At 41.8% G+C, this 25,317-nt stretch overlaps 1 protein-coding gene across 5 annotated transcripts in view; it reads left to right on the forward strand.

The window, feature by feature from the left end:
- Nucleotides 1-2,972: 2,972 nt before the first annotated feature.
- Nucleotides 2,973-25,317, forward strand: part of TLK2 (tousled like kinase 2) — a 109,865-nt gene continuing 87,520 nt past the window's right edge. For 3 of the 5 annotated variants that reach the window (XM_044744266.2, XM_070483437.1, XM_070483436.1), the window contains exons 1-2: nucleotides 2,975-3,105; nucleotides 4,928-5,013. In XM_044744266.2, the coding sequence (XP_044600201.1) occupies nucleotides 4,933-5,013 (81 nt within the window). In that variant the 5' untranslated portion in view covers nucleotides 2,975-3,105; nucleotides 4,928-4,932. Of the gene's footprint in view, nucleotides 3,106-4,927; nucleotides 5,014-25,317 lie in introns of all 5 variants that reach the window. The other 2 variants (XM_044744267.2, XM_070483438.1) reach the window with 1 other exon arrangement.

Here is a 25,317-nt window from a genome sequence, read left to right on the forward strand (position 1 = left end):
ATGATGCTTATAAATAGAAGCACCCAATCTCTGTGGTAAGCAAATTCATTAAATTCCTATGAGCAATTCCTACTGGAATGAGTGTTAAACCTAGAGCGGGGCTGTGAATAGACCTATGATGGTGTAAGGGTGTAAGTGCTTTGACATGCAGAGAAAAACATACAAGGAAAAGTGAAACTAAAAATCTCATCTTTCCCTGCATTCCAATGATCACTTTATTTTTTAATTTATTTATTTTTGAGGAAGATTAGCCCTGAGCTAACTACTGCCAATCCTCCTCTATTTGCTGAGAAAGGCTGGCCCTGAGCTAACATCTGTGCCCATCTTCCTCTACTTTATATGTGGGATGCCTACCACAGCATCACTTTTGCCAAGCGGTGCCATGTCCACACCCAGGATCCAAACTGGCAAACTCCGGGCCAAGAAGCGGAACATGCGAGCTTAACTGCTGTGCCACCGGGCCAGCCCATCATCACCTCATTTTTTTTCTGCTTTTCTCCCCAAATCCCCCCAGTACATAGTTGTATATACATATTTTTCAGTTGTGGATCCTTCTAGTTGCGGCATGTGGGATGCCACCTCAGCATGGCTTTATAAGTGGTGTCATGTCTGCGCTCAGGATCGGACCTGGCAAACTGTGGGCCGCTGAAGTGGAGCGTGTGAACTTAACCACTAGGCCACTGGGCCGGCCCCCAATGATCACTTTAAATAACTACTTTTAAAAATGGAATCATAGCCTTCTAGACCTGGAAAGAACTTTGGAAATCTAAACTCCTCCTTCAGAGGTGAGGTTGGTGAAGCTTGAAAGGGTTAGGTATCAGGCCCATGCAGCTTGTCTGTGGAAGGGCTGGGCTGGAACTCAGTTCTGACTCTCTGTCCAGTGCTCTTGCTCTTAAAGTCTTCTCTCCTCATTTAAGACATTGCAGTGTCATTTTAAGGAGTTGCTTTCTCGATGGTTTGCTGTAATGGAAAGCTTGCCCGATTTGCTTTTCTGTGTTGGAGTGGAAGGCAAGTCATCCGTACACTATCTGCCTCTTGCTTCTGCTCCCGAGGGTCCTACACTTTGCTCTCTGTCCTGCCCTCTGCCCCCAATGTGCTCTCCCCCTCCCCTTCAAACACTGTTAACTGGGGAAGTCTGTGTGTGCGCTTCCCAGCCTGGCTGGGATCCCGAGGAAGGTGACTCTTGGTTTAATGGAGTCGTTCCACAGTGCTTGAATTTGCCCAAGGGTTTGGCAGGTCAGACAACTAACAAAAAGCAACCTGCCATCCTCTTTCAGCAGGTCTGTGTTCTGTTAATACAGGAAGAATTAAGAAGTAATAAGGAAGAAAAAAAGGCAGAAACTCCACTTGAAGTACTTGCCTACCCCCTGGAAAGGTTCAAGGCTGTTGTTCATTGTCTGAATTTTTCCCCTGTGATTCCCTTGTAGTCCCTAAGTCATCTTCTTGATCTTGATCAGACATCTGATCAAGGAAGCATCAGAGGAAAAGAAAAAGTTGGGTATTTGCATTGAAGTCAGTGTCCTGGCTCACAGAAGTCGGCGGAGAAGGTGATTTTTTTCTTTGCAGCTCGGCGATCAGAGCGGGGCCTTTTCCTACGCAGGAAGCCCTCCTCCGCTGCAGGGGCTACTGTGCACAAGAGCTCACCTTTTCCTATTTCTCATTCCTCAGCAGACATCCTGTGAGGGGCAGTCTTTTTTTTTCCTTCCAGCACTTATCCTCAGACTCCGCTAAGTACCCAAGAGGGCCGTGTTTTTAATCAGAGGTTGAAATGGAACCTCCCCCTGGGTGCCCTGGGGAGAGTCCCTTTGGGGCAGCGCCCCCCTTCCGGAGGGCAGCATCCTGGTGGGGGCGGGGGCTCGGCTTCATCCCAGGGCACCTTTTGTCCCTGGAGACGCCCTGCCAACCAGGTATGTGGAGGGAAAATGCTGTCCGCTTTCCAGGGCGGCAGGTGTGGGTCAGGGGAGCGGGACGGTCGCTCCGGAGCGTGGCGGGCGCGGGACAGCCACCACGGGTGGGCACAGCGAACTCACTGACCGGGCGTCTCCGGGGAAGTTCGGGCGGGTCCGCCGGCTCACGGGCTTTCTTCCTCCGAAATCCGTCCCTGGATCCCCAGAGCAGCCTCGCTTCTCACCCGAACTCGTGGAGCCGAGGGGTTAGGCGGGCGCGGGGTCCGGCCAGGCGCACGCGGGAAGCGCCTGGCCCGGGCGGCGAGGCCCCTCCAGTGCCGGTCCGCGGCCCAGGATGCCGGTCCGACCGCCTTGGCCGGGGCCGCTCATACAAAGACGGCAGCGGGGCTCGGGGGCTCCGGGGCTCCGGGCCGGGCAGGTCTCGGGGCGGCCCGACCTCCCTCCGCGGCGCGGCCCGTCCGCCGGCGCCGCGCGTCCGCCCGCGCCCAGCCGCCCGGCGAGGCGGCGGCCTCCTTCGCCGCGCGGGGTCCCCTGGTTAACCCCTGCCCGCCAGCCCGGCCGCTGATTGGAGGAGGCGGGGCGCCGGGGCAGCGGGGACCCCCCCACCTTCCTCGTCCCCTCCCCCTCCTCCCCCACTGTCGGCTCTTCCCCCACCCCCCCAGGACCCCCCCTGCCTCCCAGCCGTGCAAATCTCGCGAGGAAACACGCGGTTTCACTAGTGTGTTTACACCGATCACTACTAATCCGGACCGAACCGATCCGGATTAAGGGGCCGGAGGCGGGTCCTGGGCACCAGCGGTTCCGACCCCCCCGCCCTCCACGCCGCACCCGAGTGGCCCCGAGCCGAGCGGGCCCCCTCCTCCCGGCCCGGCCTGGGCCCTCCTGCGCCTCCCTTGGCCTTTGTCCGGCGCCAGGAGGCCGGTCCCGCGCCCCCCGCGGCCGCCCGGGCCCGGGCCCGCGTCGGGCGCCTGGCTCTGTACGCGAGCCCGGGGATCTGCGGCCTCCGCGGCCCCCCTCCCCCGCCCGCCCTCTCGTGGAGCCCGGCGCCGGCGGCGGCTGCCTGGGCGGGGGGTTGCGGCGCTCAGGAGAGGCCCCGGCTCCGCCCCGGGCCTGCCCAGGGGGAGAGCGGAGCGGTCCGCAGCCGGGTCGGGTCGGGGCCCCTCCCGGGAGGAGCGTGGAGCGGCGGCGGCGGCGGCAGGTGAGAGGCTGAGCCCCGGGCGGGGGAGGCCGCCGGGCCTGGGGCATTAACCGTCCGGGGGACCCCCTCGCTGAGGAGTCTGCGGCCTGGGCCCACCCGGGGCCGGCGCCGGGCCGCAGCTCCTCGGCGCGGAGGCGGGAGCGGCTCCCCGAGGGCTGCGGGTCGCCGAGGGGCCGGGCCGAAGATGGGGGAGGCCCAGGCGGCCCCGGCCTGGGAGTGGGGCCGGCGGGCGGCGGGGAGAGGGGGCCGCGCCGGCAGCTGGAGGCCCCGGCAGCCTCCTGGGCGCCCCCGAGAGCTGGCCCGCCCTCCCTCCGTGACAGGTGGGCCTGGAGTTGGGGAAAGTTTGCAGCCGGCGGCAGGCGAGGGGCGCTGGGACCAGGCCCCATCGGTCCTGCTTCCCGGCTGTGGGCTCCGGGGAGGATCCCAGTCCAAGGCCCCGCTGCAATGAGACAGAGTGGCTATTTCCTTAACATGAGTTGACATTAAATAGAATAACCGCTGGGGCGTCATTTTCTGGGCCAGGCCTGGGGATGGAGGTTTAGGAAATGTTCCGAGAGACCCTGGGGTTTGAGGGAGGCTGCAACCTCTGCCATTCCGGCCTCGATTAGGGCAGGGCGAGACGCGAGGAAGGCCACTGAGGGGAACGACACTCGCTCAATCTCCTTTTCCCTTTCTTTTTCGTCTTTTAAAGATGCCTTTCTACGTTTCCGAGAATTTCTGAATTCCCTCTCTAACCTGCACTTGTCTGTGTGGGTGAAACTTTGTCACCCTTTCATTCCCCTTTGCCCCGGGCCCTCAATCCAGGAAGGGAAATGAAACTGGAGGACTAGTAGGGGTTGTTACTGGAAATTGTGGAGTCGTTAGATTGCAGAGGAGAATGTTTAATTCGTGTTTTCAGTGAACTTTTAAATCATACCAATAACTATTTAATAATACGTTGGAAGTGGTTCTATGTAATGGTGTGTGCTCCTTTTCCACTTTTAATGTTAGAGAGGTTTCCAATGGGTTCTGCAAGAGTTGATCTCTTGCAAAGGATGGACGTAATTGTTGAAAGTCGCCTGTGCATTAATTGGTCGTGGAAGGAGTTTAAAAATGGTGTCCTCCTGCCCCTCCCTGCTTGGAAGGAGTGCTAAAAGCAGACGTCTAAAGAAACCTACTGCTCCAGGTAGTGGTCAGAAAAAGGTTTTGTAAAGGGATGCTTATGGAGCTATACTAATTTCCTGAGTGATTGCAGGTTGATGGTTTTACCATGGGTTCTCGATTAGATTTGAAATAATTAATCCCTTTTTTCATGAGCTGCTGTGAGCTCTTCAGAGAAAAGAGCTATGTAATAGCATTATTTGAAGTTATTTGTAGCTTCTGATTCATGCTATATTTTGAAATTAATACCGATGATTTATATTTTTAGTTTAAGAACTAGTTCTTGTGTGTTTGGGAAAGAAATATCTAAAAGTACTTTAGCTAAATTCAAAAGTTGATAGAAGGAATTTTCTTTCTTGCAAGTTAGTCCTTTTACAGATCAACTTTTACAGGGATCAAATGAAGGGTTTGAGGGTTTTTTGCTGTTAAAATCAAATCAGAAATAGAGAAGAATAAGTGGCCCTTAAAAGAGGACTTCTGAGGCACTTTATAACTTTAAATATATTACTCTTTGATGCAGTGCATTGTAGTGTATCACTTGAGTGTGGTATTTACTTCAGGTTTACCTGGATGTGATCATTCAGTGACATAATTACTGTGAGTTTTGTTTGTGAGGAACCTAAAAATTGGTTCTTCACATTTTAGTTTTTGTGGTCTCACAACCTACTTTTTCTCATTTCAGTAGAAATGATGGAAGAATTGCATAGCCTGGACCCACGACGGCAGGAATTATTAGAGGCCAGGTTTACTGGAGTTGGTGTTAGTAAGGTGAGTAAAATGATGATAATGAACACTGTTCACAGTCTAATTGAAACACATTTAAAAAGCAATTAAGAGCAGTTTGGGTGGATCATACTGATAGATTGCAGGGGAGTAGATTTGGCTCATGGTTCCAGTGAGCTTTTAAATCCTACCAGTCATTCCAATCGTGTAACAGTGTGGTTGAAGGTATTCTGTATGGGCCTGTGTGCTGCTTTCCCCCTCTGGTAGGGGAGCGATTTCCCATGGGTCTCGTTGCAAGGATACTGACGGAATGTGTATCTAGCTTCTATGCCGGATTTTGTCAAAAACTCCTCAGTCAGAAGAAAACTGTTAGTGGAAAGGTCTTGGTGTGGCTTCATTACGCTGGAGTTTGGGGATGACTGCGTGGTAGAGTTTGGAAACGTCTGCGTCTGCTACGTCCGTCAGTTCTCCCAGTCTGCAGTTCAGCACATGCTGCCTGGTTGCTCCCCGAGACTGCTTTCTCTCTCCTTCTCTTATTCCTCCTTGTTCAGTCTGTTCATTTTTGTTCTGGGAGTATAAAGTAAGATCAAGCCCCCGTTAACAGTCAGGTGTTAAGTTAAGCAATGTCACGGCTTCCTGTGTGTCCTTACATACCTGCTACTTCACCCCTCTCCTGTCATAGGATGGTATTGGTACAATATGTAAAACATATTTATCATTTTAATACTACATGTAAAATATATTTATGATGTTTTATTTAAAAGCTCACCAGTCCAAAATTGTTGGATTACTTGGGCTCGAGACTTGTTAATTTTTTTTTTTTGAGGAAGATTAGCCCTGAGCTAACGTCTGTCACCAATCCTCTTCTTTTTGCTGAGGAAGACTGGCCCTGAGCTCACATCTGTGCCCATCTTCCTCTATTTTATATGTGGGACCCTTGTCACAGCATGGCCTGACAAGGGGTGCATAGGTCCACACCTGGGATCCAAACCAGTGAACCCCGGGCTGCCGAAGCAGAACATGCGAACTTAACTGCTGTGCCACCAGGCTGGCCCTGAGACTTGTGAATTTTTGATCTTTGACTTCTTGTGAACATTTCTTTCTGTGCTTTTCAAGAAATCTTATTTTTCGTGATGACCTAGACGTTAGTCGCATGCTTTGGTTAGTAGCTTCTTAAAAAAGAAGGTGTTTGTCAAGGTTTTATTGGAAAAACTGGCTGCTTTGATGGGTCTCATAATTTTGGTGAGCTGGAACAGCTTGATAGTTTTTGTTCTTTCAACAGATGTTGAGTGCCTGCTGCACACTAGGCATTGTGCAGGATGTTGGGTATGATGCCTCAGCCCAGTGCCTCCGAGTCCCCTTTGTGGAGAGAGCAAGAGATACAGACAGACAGAGATAGTCCCGTGCTGAGAACTGTGTTAGAGCTGTGATGGGGTGCTCTGGAACATGAGATTTGTTATACCCTTGGTAGTTCTTCGTTTCTTTGGCCACTTTAATTAAATAACTGACTTTTGTCGCACTTTGGAGCGTGGCTTTATTCTTGACTGTTGTTACATATATATTTATATATACGTGTAAGCGCTCTGATCTAGGTGAAGCAGCTTCAGCTGGAACTGAGTGGTATACTTGAGTATTAAATTGATCTCTGATTCAATTGATTACCTAATAATGACCTTTGGTGTGTCTTTTAATTTGGAATACAGTAGAAGGCTTATATCTGAATCTGTCTGTTCAAATGGTCACCTACTGAGTAAAAGTAAGTTTATATTCAAATTGTACGTAGTTTGAACTCATTGGGCTTTGTTGTTAGGTTGCTTTTCTTTTCTTCTGTTAGGTTCACGATAGCTGTATCCAGGTCTGCTTTTGGTGGGTGGAGCATACATGATGGAAATGAGTGACACTGAATTTTGCTGCCTAGGCCCAACTTAAAAATCGTGTAACTAAGGTGTCAGGAAACTTTAATACAATGATCCATCTGTTTAATCGGAAGTTCTACCTTTAATATAGAGAGAAAGAAGTTCCTTTATATCCAGACGCTTTATGCCATTAATTGTTATTTTGATGATTCTAGTCATGGTAAGTATATTGATTACAATAAATATGTTATTCAAGGACTAGCAAGAGAGTAGGCTTTTTTCCATGGTAAAGAAACTTGGAAAAAAACCCGAACAAGTAAATTATTATGTAGTTTGAGAGTTAGATAGAGGAAAAGAAAATCTCCATTTTGTATGACTTTTTTTGCCTGCAAGACATTGTCTCTCTCAGACCACTGATCTGAAATAGGAGTGGGGAGGCCGCCGTGGTCGTGGGAGTGAAGGTGCTTTTGGAAAAACCCCTCCTCCCAGCTTTGAATTCCTGGTTGTGGGTCATAATTTCTCAAAGAGGACATCACTGCTGTGCTGATGACAGCTTTCAGTTCTGCAGAGATCAAGAGGGCTTTCAGCTCTTGCTCCAAATGGGAGAGCAGAGTGACTTTCCCGTAATAGTGCCACCTAGTGGGGCTGTTGCCACCGCATGGGCTGTCTCGGGGTTTCTCCTAAGTATTCATAACATTTTCAGTACTTTTTGATATCCATAGAAGGAAGAAAGTCAGTGCCACTGTGGAGTCTTTCATAGTGGACGAGAGTGTTTTAGGTAGCTGCAGTTTTTGAACTTCCTGGTTATTATAGGTCTTCTGTCACATTGCTTCAAATTTTTTACATCTGCAAATTAGATATATATCACAAAATTTAGGCTAAAAGAAAATGGCCAAGCCACCACATTTATTGCTTATATTTAAGTTGCTCTTTACTTAATTTAGGTTTTTTTATCAGCAAATTTTAAATTTTCTTGCACATTGTCTTTATATGCATTCAATTTCTCTTTCTATTAGCATATTTAGTTTATAATAACCAGTAAACCAAAAGCACGTGTTTTGCACTTTGGGATGCACTTTGTGGTGGTTTGTTTAAGAGATGGATGTTTTCTGTCATTAGTGAGTTGATAGAGGAAAGTAGCCTAATGTGCACTGAGAAGCTATAGCTGGCTTTCCTCCTCTAATCTAGCTGCCACTTTTTAGGAGGATTTGTAACTATTCTCTTAGCTTTTTTGAGGGATAAGGCTGAATTGGGTTGTGAACTGACTTCTACCTGATAAATGAGCTGTTCTACTCCTTTTTTAAGATCTCTTCCTTTAAGCACTGGATAGTCTACTTCCAGTCACGTGAAACTGATCCTACCTTGTATTCATGTGTTTTCAATGCGTTCCCTACTCTGCTCCCTTTTGACAATTTAAATATTGGTAGGCTCTCTGATTCTGGAGACTGTAAAGTAGGTGGAATTCCTCTTAATGCACTCTTAATCTGTACCTAGTTGAATTTGAATGCTAATATAGTAGCTGATACTTACATAGTACCTACGATATGTCAGGTACTGTTCCAAGTACAGTAAAAGTAATAAGAGGGGAATTTAGGTCTTTCATGACAGGGATACTGGTCTTAATAGACTTCCATTCTCTTTTTGTAAAACATACTGACTGATGTCCACTGCATTGCTCCCACCAGTTGAATTATAGACTTACCAAGGATCACTTTATGACAACTTGCAGTTGATTTAAAATTATATAATTTAATACAGAATTGTGTAAGCCAATGAAATATGATTGTAAAAATGAAAGAATTGTTGATTCTCTGAAAACTAAGTTAACTGCCTTAGAAAGACTAAACATAAGGTGAGTCAATATGAGATATCTGTAAAAATTTATAGTTTTTTTTTTTTTTTTACATCTAGAAGAATTCTTCATTTAGATCCTTGACGAGTATCTTTTAAGTTCTTGCTTCACTTTTAAAGAAATCGAAACTAGAAATTGTAGATGATGCATTCTGGGTGTGGTTTGTGTAAGACAGTTTGGAACTACAGTCAGTGGATCTAAACTCAGAAGGCCTGCATCAAAGACTGGCAACAGAAAATACATTTAGATGTTTTAGGTTCAAAGAAAATGTTTAAGTTGTCGTTTTTTTTAGATTTCCCACTGTAACTTGCTTTTTTGATTAATGTCATTGCTTTCAGTTGTATTGAATGAAAGGATTATGCATTACTTGGATGGTATTGAAAAGGAGCAAAATGAGAAGCCACAAAAAGTGGTGCTGTCTATTTTGGCATGAAACGACCACGTGCTTTTAAGTAGTACCACATAGTAGATTTTTGATGTTTTCTTAAAGAAAAATGATCTCTTTTCCTACCGTTTTAAGAATTTGAGTCTGATACATGATCACCTTCAATGATCAAATTTGACTTCTGAAAAGATGTTTAATCAACTGATAGCTTTCTCTACTGTCATTTAGTTAATTGCATCAATTAGAAGATGTCAGTTATGGGTATCTAGTGTTAGCTATTTCATATACCAATACTGATAGTTTTTTAAAATATGTATAGGTATTTTACATTTAATACATAGTTAGACAACGCTCAGTAAGCATAAATGCTGACACAGTCTCTGCTTACACCAGTAAATTTTAAGGAACTGTTGATAAATCTTTTATATGTTTGACTTTATGTTGTCTTCTCCCTTTCGTTTACTTTAGTACTCATTTAATTCTTACCTTATTTCACATGTAGTCAAATATCAACTCATGGCTCTTTGAGATTTCTCCAGCCTTTGTCTGCCCCCACTACTACTGCCTTAATCCAGACTTTTCTCATTCATAACTGTTAGCCAGTCTGTCCTACCCCATTCATCTTTCTGTAAACTGCCACCAGTTATAGTTCTAAAAATACCAACATTGTTTTACTCTCTCTCTTTAAAGGCTCCCCATTGCCTGCTGATAAAGTTAAAACTCTCTATCCTGACTTTTCACCTTCCTGGCCAGTTGTCTGCTCCCCCTCTGCTGTGCTCTGCCAGCTCACGCTGACTGATTTCCTGACCTGCAGTGTTAGCAAACAGGCCCCGTGCTGTCTCCTCCCCTTTACTTTTTTATTTGCCTGATGAACTTTTAGCTTACTCTTTGAAGCAGAATTTAGATATCTCTTCCTTATAGCTTTTCCAGATAATCCCATCAATCTGGTTGCATTCTCTTACTAGCCCTGGATAACCTACTCTTACTGTAACGTGTATCATTGTTTTCCCTGTTAGTCTTGAGAACATGGATGGTATCTTTAGCTCTGACTATTCAGACGCTCAGTCTCTTGTATACACTGAAGAAATCTGTGTTGAATTGCAAAAGAGTATTGAGAAGATGGAAGTAGAGTAAGTTGTCACCCATGTAGATGTGGTCCGCTCTAGCTTTTGTTTTTTAGTCTCAAAACTCTTGTCTTTTAATTGGAAGATTTAGTTCATTGAACTTTAATGCAATGACATATGTTTGGGCTTAAATCTTTCTTATGTTTCTTTTTTTTTTTTTAAGATTTTTTTTATTTTCTCCTTTTTCTCTCCAAAGCCCCGCCCGCCCCGTACATAGTTGTATATTCTTCGTTTTGGGTCCTTCTAGTTGTGGCATGTGGGACGCTGCCTCAGCGTGGTTTGATGAGCAGTACCATGTCCGCGCCCGGGATTCGAACCAACGAAACACTGGGCCGCCTGCAGCGGAGCGTGCGAACTTAACCACTTGGCCACGGGGCCAGCCCCTCTTATGTTTCTTTTAAAATCTTCCTTATGTTTCTTTTGCCTTCTTTTTGAAATCATTTTTAAATTTATGGATTAATTCTCTACTATGGAAGATAAAGAAATAAGCATTCTCATACTTTTTCTTTCTTCTACCTTCAGATTTTTGTCAGTTTTATTATTTATTTTGAACATTCCATTTTTCCCTCCTCTAGTTTGAAAGTTATGTACTCTTTTATTGGTTACCTTGGAAATTACAACATGCATCCTTAACTTAGCAAAGATTAATGTTAATCAGTACCTTTGCCCTCTTCATCGATACCAGGGCTCTGAAGATTTAACTCCATCATTCCTCTCCCAACTCATATGCTGTTGTTCAGTATTTCACTGTATATATATATATATATTTAATTAACTTTATTCTTTAAATCAGTTTTAGGTTTATAGAAAACTGAGCAGATAGTAGAGTTCCCATATACTTCCTTGCCACTCCTCCTAGTTTCCCCTCTTGTTAACATCTTGTGTTAATGTGGTAGTTTGTTACAATTGATGAACCAATACTGATACATTATTGTTAACTAAAGTCCATAGTTTAACATTAGGGTTTGTTCTTTGTGTTACACTGTTGTGTGAGTTTTGATAAATGTAGAAAATGTCATGTATCTACCATTAGTATGTATATTTTTAAGAGTCCACAGATGATTATTGAATCTGTTTTATATAATCAGTGTTCATTTAACCTAACCTTCATGTTTACTACTTTGTTCTTCATTCCGTTTGCATCTTTGACCTTCTACCTGGAATACTTTTTCTTTTGCCTGAAATACCTTCTTTGGAATTCCTGTAGTGTGGGTCTGCCACTGATTGTCTCCTGATTTTATCTGCTATAAATTGTCTGTTTTTGGCCTTTTTCTTGAATGGCATTTTTGGTAGGTTTAAAATTATAGGTTGACTATTTTCTTTTAGCACGTTGTTTGCTGTTGTCGACTGGCTTCCGTTATACCCTTTCTATTTTTAGTCTCATTGCCATTCTGCTGAAGGTAATGTCTTTTCTTTGCCCGTTTTTGAGATTTTCTCTTTGTCTTTGATTTTCTGCACTATAATGTGGGGATGGGAGATATGTCTAGCTTGGCTTACATTTTTTTCTTTATTGTTTTCCTGTGCTTTATTTACATCTGAATATTTTCTGAGAGCCTGAGCATACACTTCTAATAAAACAGATGTTAGGTTTTAGAGCAATTTTAGGCTCTCAGCAAATTGAGTAGAAGGTATGGAGACTTCCCATATACCTACTGTCCCCGCGCATGCATAGCCCTCCCATTCTCAGCATCCCCCATCAGAGTGGCACATTTGTTAGGATTGATGAACCTCCATTGACACATCATTATCACCCAGAGTCCATAGTCTACATTAGGGTTCACTCTTAGTTACATACATTCAATGGGTTTGCTCATATGTATAATGATATGTGTCTATTATAGTATCATAGAGAGTAGTCTTACTGCCCTAAAAATTCTCTATGCTCCAACTGTTCATCCTTCCCTCACCTAACCCTTGGCAACTGATGATCTTTTTACTGTCTCCATAGTTTTGTCTTTTCTGGAATGTCATATAGTTGGCCTCAAACAGTATGTAGTCTTTTCAGATTGCCTTCTTTCACTTAGTGATATTCATTTAAGTTTTCTCCATGTCTTTTCATGGCTTGTTAGCTCATTTCTTTTTGTTGTTGTTGCTGTTGTTCTTTTTTTTTGGTGAGGAAGATTGACCTTAAGCTAACATCTGTTGCTAATCCTCTTTTTGCTTGAGGAAGATTGTCCCTGAGCTAACACTTGTGCCCGTCTTCCTCTATCTTTGTATGTGGGACAGCACCACAGCATGGCCCGATGAGTGGTGTGTAGGTCTGTGCCTGGGATCCAAACCTGCAAACCCTGGGCCACCAAAGCAGAGCATGCAAACTTAACTGCTGCACCACTGGGCTGACCCGTTAGCTCGTTTTTTTTTTAGCAATGGATAATATTCCGTTGTTTGAATGTACCACAGTTTATCCATTCACGTACTGAAGGACATCTTGGTTGCTTTCAAGTTTTAGGAATTATGACTAAAGCTGCTATAAACATCTGTGTGCAGATTTTTGTGTGGATGGTTGAATTACTTTTATTTATTTATTTTTGGTGAGGAGGATTGTTCTAGAATATTCTCAGCTATTGTCTCCTCATATTGCCTCTGCCTTCTTTTCTGTCTTCTTCTCACACTCCATGTAACCATATGTTAGACCTTCTTACTGTGTGTTCTTTGCCTCTTACCCTGTCTTTTGTATTGCTGGTTTTTATTTCCCAGGGCTGAATACTGGGTAGTTTCTTCTGATCTACCTTCTACTTCTTCATTTTCTCTGTAAATTTATCTAATCTATCTTCAGTGGCATAAACCTATCCCACTGAGTTTTTATGAGAACTGGTTTATTTCTGGGTCACTCTTATCCTGAGAGGGTAGCCCTGTGCTCCTTGTTTAAAGTATGGGGTGAGTTTCCCAGACCCCCTCATTGGGCAGGTCCTAGACTTGGACTTTCTTCCCTGTACTCCCTGGTCTTCTAAAGTATGACTCAGTTTCAAAGCTTTTTCTTTAGAATTAAATCAGCAGATCCCCTCAAATAGAAATAATTATTTTTTGAGTGCTGAGCTTACCTTTTTTTTTTTCCCCTTAAGGTTTTATTTTTTCTTTTTCTCCCCAAAGCCTCCTGGTACATAGTTGTATATTTTTAGTTGTGGGTCGTTCTGGTTGTGGCATGTGGGACGCTGTCTCAGCGTGGCCTGACGAGCGGTGCCATGTCCGCGCCCAGGATTCGACCTGGCAAAACCCTGGGCTGCCGAAGCAGAGCGTGCGAACTCAACCACTTGGCCGTGGGGCCGGCCCCTGAGCTTACCTTTCTGAATTCTTGTCTTCTCATGGATTTGGGTGCAGTAATTTCTTTTTTCAGTTTTTTACAGTCAGTAATATAAAACTATTTAACATTTATAAAGTGTACATGAACTCCTGTGCCTCAGAGGGTAAAGAATCCCTATCTGGTTTCCCACCTTTGTCATTTTTCACTTCCCTGCTGCTTCCTTCCTCCGTGTGTGTGGTCAGTGTTGTCATTGTCATCACTCCTGGCCATTAGAGTTATATTCTTATTCTCTGTTTACTTATAATTAAATAAAGATTAAATTGAAATCTTTTTTTTTTCTTTTTAAAGATTTTATTTTTCCTTTTTCTCCCAAAGCCCCCCGGTACATAGTTGTGTATTTTTTAGTTGTGGGTCCTTCTAGTTGTGGCATGTGGGATGCCGCCTCTGCATGGCCTGACGAGCGGTGTCTTGTCTGCACCCAGGATTCGAACCGGTGAAACTCTGGGCTGCCGAAGTAGAGTGCACGAGCTTAACCACTAGGCCACAGGCTGGCCCCCTAAATTGAAATATTTCTTAACACTTTATTTTTTCAAAAGGCAAGGAGAAGGCAAACAAATAAGGTATATTATCAGTGATTTCTTATTTCAAACCCGAGTCTAGGGATGGTTTGGCTTGGTCGGTCTTGCTCTCCCGCTCTGCCTTGTCTGGGTCTCACAGGCCTTGGTCCCGCTCGTGAAGGTGGGTTTCACTTGGTCCTAACTACTGTTAGATGGGATGGGGTGGACGAGTTTAGAATATGCTTCCCAGCGTGTTAACCGTGTTTAAACGCTTCTTAGGCTATTCTCTTTGACTTTTTAGAGTGTATTTGCCCTCTTTCCCTAGTCCAGAAAGAGACTTGGCTTTTTCTAGTTCCATATATTCCTTCTGAGACTTTAGACACATTAAAAAAAATCATTCCTGGAGCACTTGATGACTGGCCTGCGGAAGAATTCACCTTCCCATCTCTCTGTTCTTTTTGGTTCGTTTGAGGGTAGCCTTTTGGCTTAGTGTGGGGCCACAGAACCTCTGTTGTAGGGTCGTTTGTCTCAGCACCTCCTGCCCTCGTCAGCGTTTTTGCCCTTAGAGAGACTTTCATGGGAAAGCTTGTTTCGTAATTTGGACCATTCTTGTTCTCTACCCAGGAAACTCTTCTGCACATTAGAGCAGTCCAAAGGACCTGTGGTGCCTCTGAAAGCTCTTCTCGGCTTGGTTTATTAGTTTTGCTGGGTTTCCAAAGTTCTGACTAAGTCAGGCTCTTTGCTTTTTTCCCACTCTCAGTACACTAGTTTTCTAGACTCTTATCTTTACTGTTTAACAACAGAACATAGTCATACTACATTAACTATCAGATGTAAGAGGTATCGTTCCCCTCAGATATACCTTGTGCTGAGGAATGCTCACAGTCTGAGAGAATTTTGGTTGTTTTGATAGTTTTGGAAGCTTAATTGGTAGTTTTATGTGCAATTTGGGATATAAAGCTAAGAAATCTTCATTATGGTCATATCTTACTTTTTTTTAAATTTAAATTTTTTATTTTTTTGAGGAAGATTAGCCCGAGCTAACATCCAATGTCAATCCTCCTCTTTTTGCTGAGGAAGACTGGCCCTGAGCTCACATCCTTGCCCTTCTTCCTCTACTTTATATGTGGGATGCCTGCCACAGCATGGCTTGATAAGTGGCATGTAGGTCTGTGCTTGGGATCTGAACCAGTGAACCCAGGACTGCCGAAGCAGAGCGTGTGAACTTAACTGCTGCGCCACCGGGCCAGCCCATATATCTTACTATTTTAATGTACTCTTTTTTTAGTTGCATATATTGCAAAGTATACGGAAATAGGAATAATCTAGCTTTGGTCCTAGTACCTTCTAAGAATTTAACTAGCTGTGTGACTTGGAAGTCAGTTCAACTCTGGGCACTTCCAATTTAAAAAATTTATTTTTGATGAACTACATCAAAAAGAGGAGCCATATTTGAGATGGGGGAAAGTAAAACTCAAAAATTCCATTTAGGCATTAATACTATCAAAGAATGAGTAGTAGTGTTAAAGTACAAAATCCTCAGGAACAAAGACTAGAAAAAAAATCTTGCCAAAATTCTTTCCTTATTAAGCTCTTCATTATTTGGGAATTTGGGTACCAAATGCCATAGGAACAAGAAAAGTACCTTGCTCTACTCTATCAGTGTAGTTTGAAGACAGCACGAGCAAAAGAGAGGGTGGAGGGTTTTTCTAAGGATATTCTCAAGGAAAGGGTGAGGTGTGTTTCCTAATCCTAACTAGATGGGGGAGATGAAGAGATTGGTCATTAAACATCATTCTTTTTTTTTATTGTGGTGAATATACGTAAAATTTACCATTCTAACCATTTTTGAGTGTATAGTGATATTAAGTACATTCATTTATTGTGCAACCATCACCACCATCCCTCTCAAGAACTTTTTCATCTTGCAAAAATGAAACTCTATACTCATTAAATAATAACTCCCCATTTACCTCTCCCCACTGGCAACCACCATCCTACTTTCTGTTTTCTATGAATTTGACTACTTTAGAAATCTCAAGTAAGTGGAACCATACAATATTTTTCTTTTTCTTTTCTTCTTTTTTTTTTTTTGAAAGATTTTGTTTTATTTTATTTTTTTCCTTTTTCTCCCCAAAGCCCCCTGGTACATAGCTGTATATCCTTAGTTGTGGGTCCCTCCAGCTGTGGTATGTGGAATGCTGCCTCAGCGTGGCTCAATGAGCAGTGCCGTGTCCGCCTCCAGGATTCGAACCGCCGAAACACTAGGCCTCCTGCAGCGGAGCGTGCGAACTTAACCACTTGGCCATGGGGCCGGCCCCTATTTTTCTTTTTCTGTCTGGCTTATTTCACTTAGCATAATATCCTCAAGGTTCATCCATGTTGTAGCATGTGTCACAATTTCCTTCCTTTTTAAGGCTGAATAATATTCTGTATACCACATTTTATTTGTCCATTTATCTGTCAGTGGACACTTGAGTTGCTTCTCCCTTTTGGTTACTGTGAATAATCCTGCTATGAACATGGGTGTACAAATGTCTATTTGAGTCCCTGCTTTCTTTCTTTCTTTTTTTTTTTTTTTTTTTACTGAGGAAGAGCCATCCTGAGCTAACATCTGATGCCAATGTTCCTCTGTTTTTTTTTTTTTTCTGGTGAGAAAGGTTGGCCCTGAGCTAACATCTGTTGACAGTCTTCCTCTTTGTGCTTGAGGAAGATTGTTGCTGAGCTAACATCTGTGCCAATCTTCCTCAATTTTTTGTATGTGGGATGCTGCCACAGCATGACTCAAAGCACAGTGTGTAGGTCCGTACTGGGGATCTGAACCCATGAACCCTGGGCTGCTGACGTGGAGTGGGCAAAGTTAACCACTATGCCACTGGGCTGGCCCCCCTGCTTCCTCTGTTTTGTATGTGGGTCGCCGCCCCACCATGGCCACCATTGAGTGCTGTAGGTCTGCGCTGGGGAACCAAACCCAGGCTGTGGAAGTGGAACACTCTGAACTTAACCACTAGGCCACAGGCTGCCCCTTAATCCCTGCTTTCAGTTCTTTTGAGTGGAATGGCTGGATCATATTCAATTTCACTCTTGTTGAAACTTGATCTCTCCTCAGCCCTTACCATTGACAAAGGGCAGCCATAAAATGGTGATTCTTTTTCTTTTAGTTCACATTCAGCGAAAGTCTTAGAAGTCTTAGACATTTTCTTAACATCTGTAGAAGAACTTTGCAATTATTTTTGCAGATAGTATTATTGGCCCAGGAAGTTGAAGAACAAAGCCTGAACTAATCATGTAACTTGGTAAGTTACATAGGATAGCCTTTTATTTTAACTAAAGCATAGGTTAATTTTAAAATAACAGCTAGTGAATATCCAAATTTGCTGTACTAGAGTTTTGTTTTAACCAATATTGCCTCGAATATTAAGTCGTATGAAGACTATTAGTGTTGCCCACATAAAGATAACAAGGTGATGGTGTCTGTTGTAATGGATGTGACTTGTATGACTATAACTTTGCTGCTACAAAGAGTAAATATGTGATTTGTATCACAAACTGGTGCCAGAGTTGGTGTTAATTTAGTTCCTGTTTTGCCTGACACCAGAAGAATACTAAGGAATGATTGTGGAATTAAAATGTGATATTAAGGGCCAGTTGTCTCAGGAGTTGGTGCCTCCAGTTCAGGATATCTTCTGTTATATTAATTAACTTTAGCAGTCAGATTTAATGTCCAAATTTAGCAGAAGTGACTAGCGTCAAACCAAAACTAACATCCAATCTCCATTATATTAACAATTGACCAGCTAGAACCAAGACACAAGATATCCCATCAACTTCTTGTGAAAAGCCATTTGGCCTGCTTATACGATAATCTGGATGAGATGAAGGAAAAGAGACATAACTATATTGAAATTTTAGTGCCCAAGTTTTCAGCAGTTGAGTTCAACCAACTTTTTTTTTTTTCTTTTCCTCCCAAAACTATGTACCTCCTGGTACGTAATTGTGTAGTTTTAGTTGTGGGTCCTTCTAGTTGTGGCATGTGGGACATGCTTCTCAGCATGGCTTGATGAGCAGTGCCATGTCCGCACCCAGGATTTGAACCAGCAAAACCCTGGGCCACCAAAGCAGAGTGCACAAACTTAACCACTTGGTTACGGGCCAGCCCCTCAACCAACTTTTATTGAATCTGTATTGTGTCTAGGTGTTATGAGAGATTAAAAAAAAATCAGCCAGATGTACTGTATACCCTTAAGGCACTTAGAGTCAGGCAGACGTGGACCCAGATGTCTGTGGCACATAGCTGAGTGTGGATGTGGAGATGTGAAGGTATTATGAGCCTCAAAGAAGGGAGCCTAATTAATTTGCTCAGGGGTCAGATTGTGTGTGGAAGGGTGGGAGTTTTTCTGTGTTGCTGAGAAAGATGACTATAAGATCACGGTAGATAAATGACCCAAGAAAAATTCTGATAAAATATCATGAATAAGTTACAGAATGATAGTACAGAAAGCTTGGTTTTGAAGGTTAGCAAAACCGCTTGGGGTCTAGGAAGAGTTTTTTTTTTTTGTTCTTTTGTTTTTTAAAGATTTTACTTTTTCCTTTTTCTCCCCAAAGTCCCCGGGTACATAGTTGTATATTCTTAGTTGTGGGTCCTTCTGGTTGTGGCATGTGGGATGCCGCCTCAGCATGGCCTGATGAGTGGTGCCATGTCCACGCCCAGGATTTGAACTGGTGAAACCCTGGGCCGCCACAGCGGAGCGAGAGAACTTAACCACTCAGCCATGCGGCCGGCTCAAGTTTTTTTTTTTTTGAAGAATTAGTTTTGATTAGGTGATATATTTGTGTAGTACAAAATTGAAAAGATTTCAAAGATACACAGTGAAACACCTCTTATACACCTTTCCTATGTCCATCTGGTTTCCCTCCCTGGAGACTATTATTAGCAGTTTCTTATATTTTATTTATATATATGTTTATCAAATATGATATGTATATGTAAGCAAATACATGTGTATAGTCACCCTTTCCATTTTTTAAAAATACAAAGACAAGTATATTATATACGCTTGTGAATTTTGCTTTTTGGGTATAAAATATTTTAGAAATTGTTTTATATTAGTACATATTGAGCTTCCTTTTCCTTTTTTTTCAAGGCTGCTTAACATTCCATTGTACAGCAGAACCATAATTTAATGAGTTTCCTATTGATGGACACTTAGATGAACAGTATGTTTTGCTGATATAAGCAGTACTGTAGTGAATAAGCTTGTACATAATGTCATTTCACATGTGTTTACGTATGTTTACAAGCTAACTCCCTAGAAGTGGAATTGCTGTGTCAGAGGATATGAGCATTGGTACTTTTGGTAGTTGTAGCCACATTGCTGTCCGTGGAGGAGAGCAACGTAACTATCTTCCTCCTTCAGTGAATGAGAATGTTTGTTTCCTCATGGTCAAGTATGGCAAAGGAGTCCATGTGACAGATGTCAGGGCTCTTGAACCTCATAAAGTGCTAGGTAAAAATTTGTATATTTATGGATGTGTCTTTTTCTGGAGGGGAATGGTCCACAGTTTTCATTGTATTCTTAAAAAATTCTTTGACTCTGGGGCTGGCCCCGTGGCCGAGTGGTTAAGTTCTCACGCTCTGCTGCAGGCGGCCCAGTGTTTCGTTGGTGCGAATCCTGGGCGCGGACATGGCACTGCTCATCAAACCATGCTGAGGCAGCGTCCCACATGCCACAACTAGAAGGACCCACAACGAAGAATATACAACCATGTACCGGGGGGCTTTGGGGAGAAAAAGGAAAAAAAATAAAATCTTAAAAAAAAAAAGAAAAAAATTCTTTGACTCAAAATAGGGTCAAAAACCACCGTCTGGCAGTTAATTGCCTCAAATTAGAACACATTGCTTTGTATGGTATTTCTTTTACGGAAAGTATTTGAGCAGAAGCATGTAAGTGATTATTAGAGGAGATGTATGCAGAGTTATTATGTAGGAGACTGGACTGAATCTAATTCCTAACTGTTTATTGTTTTTCCTTTCACTCCCTGGAAGGCCATGTTTTAAAAGGCCTTTTTTCTATTAAACTAAATTTATTAAGCAATACTTTATTTCCCCAATTTTATGAATCAGCTATAGAGCAGTATGAGGTGAATTTTACTACAAGGGGTTGAAATCCTTTGATCTATATGGAGTTGATAAAGTCAAATCAATTTGGCATTTTAAGTAGGCTGGGCAGGTGAAAAATAGTTGAGAGACCCCCATTATTATCTTTAGGATTTATTGAGGATTTAAGGAACAAACTTCTATACCAGATAATCTTCAAGGCTCTTTTGAGTTCTGTGTGTGTGTCAGCAATATATTTTCTGAGGTTTAGATGAGGACCTATATTAAGTTCTACTAAAAGTGCTTTTACAGATAAACTCTCACCATAACAGATTCCATAGGGCTTTCATATTTTTGGATAATTGAATTAATTTGTAACATACATATTATTGAAAGTCACAATTCTGTTGGTCCTGGAGAGAAAAACAGGAGTTCTATATAATAAATTAGAAGGTTAAAGGATTTAATTTATTTAGAGATAGTCAGTCTTATATAAGCCCTCTCTTTTTAAATACTGTATTATTATTTGGTGGCTTGTTCTGAAAGAGGATTTTTCTAGAGATGATTTGGAATATTTTATGAGAAAAGTGAGGTGAACCTCTATGTCATGCTAGATACTGAAGCAAAAGTTAAAAGGTCTTCCTGTTAATGACACTCAATAAGGAAAATTTTTAAAAAATTGATTGTTATATATTCTGGAACAGAACCAGAGGAGCCATTTGTTATACAGAATTATTTGTTGCAGATAACTTATTTTAACTAGTTCTCCAAAGTTTTATTTATTTCTGAAATAGAAGCTTAGAACAAAATTCTTATTATAGGCTATCCTTATAGAACTTTTTATAGTGATATTTGCTATAATGGGATTCTGCTTTTACTAACAAACCTTTGATTTCAATGAATTTTTAAGATATGGTCTATGTTAATTATTTCACATTCTGTTCCTTTTATTTGAAGGTAGACTATGATCAGTTAAATATGCATACCACTAGAAAAATAAAGAAATAATGGCTAATAATCCCTTAGTGGAGATAAAATACTTAGAAAATACACTGCAGTCCTAAAGAAGGAAGGAAAAGAGGAAAAAGAAACAAAAAAAAAGGTGTGAAATAGGAAAAAAATTAGCAATAGGGTAGATTTAAACCCAAATATATTGATCATTAAATAAATTGTAAATGGTCTAGCACTGCAATTAAAAGAGAGTGTCAGGTTAGATCACTCTTATACGATCCAGTGATATACTGTCTACAAGATCCAACTATGTGCTGTGTACAGAAACCTACTTTATTTATTTATTTATTTTTTGAGATTAAAGGCTATTCATTGGAATAAACAGGTTTAGTAATTAGACTGGGAAGACAATATACTGTTAGAAACATGGTTATAGGTTAATGTATGTGTATATATACTTTTTTGCACTAAAGGGTTATTTTTAAGTTCATTAAGCTAAATACTATAATTTTAGTTTGGCAAATATGTTTCTGATTTTATAGAAAGTTTGCATTTTCATGACTATACATTAAAAAATAGCCCCTTTCCCTCTGACTTATTCAACTTTACCGGCATCTGAGAACATAGTGAGAACATAGGGAGGGAAAATCTTAGAGGATTTCTCACATTGAATACCATTTTAGAATTTCCGTCCACCGTACGTTATGTGATGATACCTAAGTGAGTTAATCTTCGGATATGCAGTGAGGGATGAGTCTTGGCGAAACCCACTTTATTTTTAACATGTACCTTTATGTTTAAAGATTTTATTTTTCCTTTTTCTCCCCAAAGCCCCCCAGTACATAGTTGTATATTTTTAGTTGTGGGTCCTTCTAGTTGTGGCATGTGGGATGCTACCTCAGCATGGCTTGATGAGCGGTGTCATGTCCGCGCCCAGGATCTGAACTAGCAAAAGCCTAGGCCACCGAAGCAGAGCTTGCAATCTTAACCACTTGACCACAGGGCTGGCCCCCATATCTTTATGTTTGAAAGGATAGGAAAAGATACTGTATAAATACTAAGTATAAAAAGACTGGAGTGTGGCCGGCCCCATGGCCAAGTGGTTAAGTTTGCACGCTCTGCTTCAGCAGCCCAGGGTTTCGCCAGTTTGGATCCTGGGCTGAGGCAGCGTCCCACATGCCACAACTAGAAGGACCTACAACTAAAATATACAACTGTGTACTGGGAGGATTTGGGGAGAAAAAGCAGGGGAAAAAATAATGATTGGCAACAGTTGTTAGCTCAGGTGCCAATCTTTAAAAAAAAAAAAAAAGACTGGAGTGACCATATTTGTATTAGACAAAGGAGACTTCAGAACCAGGCAAATATTACAAGTGGTAACGAAGCACATTTCTTAATGAAAAAAGGATCAATTCATTGGGAAGACCCAGCAGTCCTAAATGTGTATGTGTCCAGTAACAGTGAAGCAAAAACTGATAGTTGAAAAGAACGATAGACAAATCCATGATTATAGTTGGAAATTGCAACGTTCTTGCTCTATAATTGATAGAACAAGCAGGCAAAAAAATCAGCAAGGGGGGCTGGCCCCGTGGCCAAGTGGTTAAGTTTGCGCGCTCCGCTGCAGGCGGCCCAGTGTTTTGTTGGTGCGAATCCTGGGCGGGGACATGGCACTGCTCATCAAACCACATTGAGGCAACGTCCCACATGCCACAACTAGAAGGACCCACAACGAAGAATATACAACTACGTACCAGGGGGCTTTGGGGAGAAAAAGGAAAAAATAAAATCTTAAAAAAAAAAAAGAAAGAAAGAAAAAATCAGCAAGGATATGGAAGATTTGAACAATACTATCAATGGACTGTACCTAGTTGATGTTTATAGAACACTGTGCCCACATTCTTTTCAAGTGCCCGTGGAACAGTTACCAAAATAGACTATATGCTAGACTATAAAACATGTTTCAACAAATTTAAAAGGATTGGAATCATATAGAGAGCACTGCTCTGACTACAATGAAATTAAATGAGAAATCAAAAAGAAAGAGATATCTAGAAATTCTGCAAATATTTGGAAGTTAAATAACATACTTCTAAATAACCTTTAGGTCAAAGAAGAATTCACAAGGGAGGTTAGAGAATATTTTGAACTGAATAAAAATGAAAACACAATATATCAAAATTTGTGGAATACAGCTAACGCAGTGCTTAAGAAGGAAACTTATAGCTTCAAAAGAAAGGTTTAAAATCAGTGACCCGAGCTTCCACCTTAAAGAAGCTAGAAAAAGGGTCCGGCCACATGGCCTAGTAGTTTGTTTGGTGTGCTCCACTTTGGCAGCCCAGATTCGGTTCCTGGGCACAGACCTACACTGCTTGTCAGTGACTGTGCTCTGGTGGTGACCCACATACAAAATAGAGGAAGACTGGCACAGATATTAGCTCAGGGCAAATCTTCCTCAACAAAAACCCCCAAAAACAAGCAGCTAGAAAACAGAGCAAACTAAGTGGAAGGAGAGAAATAATGAGCTGAAATAAATAAAATAGAAAGCAAATCTGAATAAGTATATTTATTAGAGAAATTGGAGTTATAATGAAAAGCCTTTTTACAAAGAAAACTCCAGTCCCATGTGGTTTTGTTGGTGAATTCTATAAACATTTAAGGAAGAAATAACAAATTTTTTAGAAATTTCAGAAAACACTTTTGAGGCCAGCATTACCTTGATACCAAACCAGGCAAAGACATTAGGAAAAAAGAAAACTATAGCTCAGTCTCCCTCATGAATATATATGCAAAAATCATTAGCAAAATATTAGTAAATTGAATCCAGAAAAAGATATATGAAAAGGATAATACATCATGACCAACGGGGTTTAATCCCATTTGCAAGGTTGATTTAACACTGAAAGTCAGTATAATTCACCATATTAATAGAATAAAAAAGAAAAGCTAAGTGACCTTGTAATAGATGCATAAAAAGCCTTTGAACAAGGTTCAATGCCAATTTGTGATAAAAGCTCTCAGCTAACTAGGAATAGAAGGGAACTTCCTTGATCTGATGAAAGGCATCTATGGAAAATTTACAGTGCACCTCATTCTCAATGGTGAAAGACGGAATGCTTTCAACCCAATGTCTAATAAAAAAGCTACTAGAGTTTAAGTTTTTACTAGGAAAGAAGATTAATTTATGAAAATCAATTGTATTTCTGTGTACTAGCAGTGTACAATTGGCAGTTGAAATTTAAAATGCAGTATCATTTACAGTAGCATCAAATAGTATAAATATAAAAACCTTCCCAAGGACAGAAGAGTGAGAATATTTCTTGAGTTTCTTGTAATAGAAGTTACCTTGTATACCCATTTCATGGATGTGGACACTGAGGTTCAAAGGATTAAAGAACACACATTGGTTTATGAGCACACCTTTGTTAAACACCTATTATGTAATAGATACTGTGCAGTGGATATAGTAGTGAATAAAATAGATGATCCCTGCCCTCATGGAGTTATAATCTAGTTGAAGGGAGAAATAGATTTAGGGTGCTGAGGTTCCATCTTTGGTTTAGCATTTTTGGTTTAGGCGAATGGTTCAAAGCCTTTACCTTCTAGTTAGATCTTAAATTAGATATCGTTGAATAATCTTGCCTCTATGTGGGGCAAACTATTGTAATAACATGCTTGGCAGTTTATAGAGTGGTTAAAACTGGTTGACTTGGTAGGTTAATGTTTCATGTTCAGGATGGTCCCTGCATATCCTCCCAGACTCCTCTGTGGGGGAAAGAGGGAACTAATCTTCATTGGATGCCAACTATATTTCAGGCAGTTTCACTCCCCTCCCCAATATGTAGTGTTATTTTATTTAATCCGTGCAATATCCCTAAGGTGGGTGGTGTTTCCTCTTTGTCGCAGGTGAGAGGACCAGAGCTCGTAGAGCTTTAGTGCTTTGCCCACTTTCCTGCAGTGGTTCAGTGATTCAGTCCCACACCTGTCTCACTTTACGCTGTCGGTACCAGCTGTTCTCAGTCATTTTTCTGTTGGTCACACCTCTGGACCATCCTATCTTTTCCCGTTCGGGAAATGCAAGAAAGTGAGATTAACTTTTATAGTGCTAACTTTGAATCTATTCTTTATTTTATTTTAAAAGTAAACCACTCAGAAGAAAAACAGTCAGTGATAAAATTTATGATACTCCTCACAGCTGAGATGTCAAGACACCAGTTATAAAGTGGCTTTAATACACTTTAATCCAAGCCACTGTCTGTCTATTTAAATTGCCATGTTAATTTAACTCT

This window comes from Equus asinus, chromosome 13 (assembly GCF_041296235.1).
Source record: "Equus asinus isolate D_3611 breed Donkey chromosome 13, EquAss-T2T_v2, whole genome shotgun sequence".
Classification (NCBI taxonomy): Eukaryota; Metazoa; Chordata; class Mammalia; order Perissodactyla; family Equidae; genus Equus; species Equus asinus.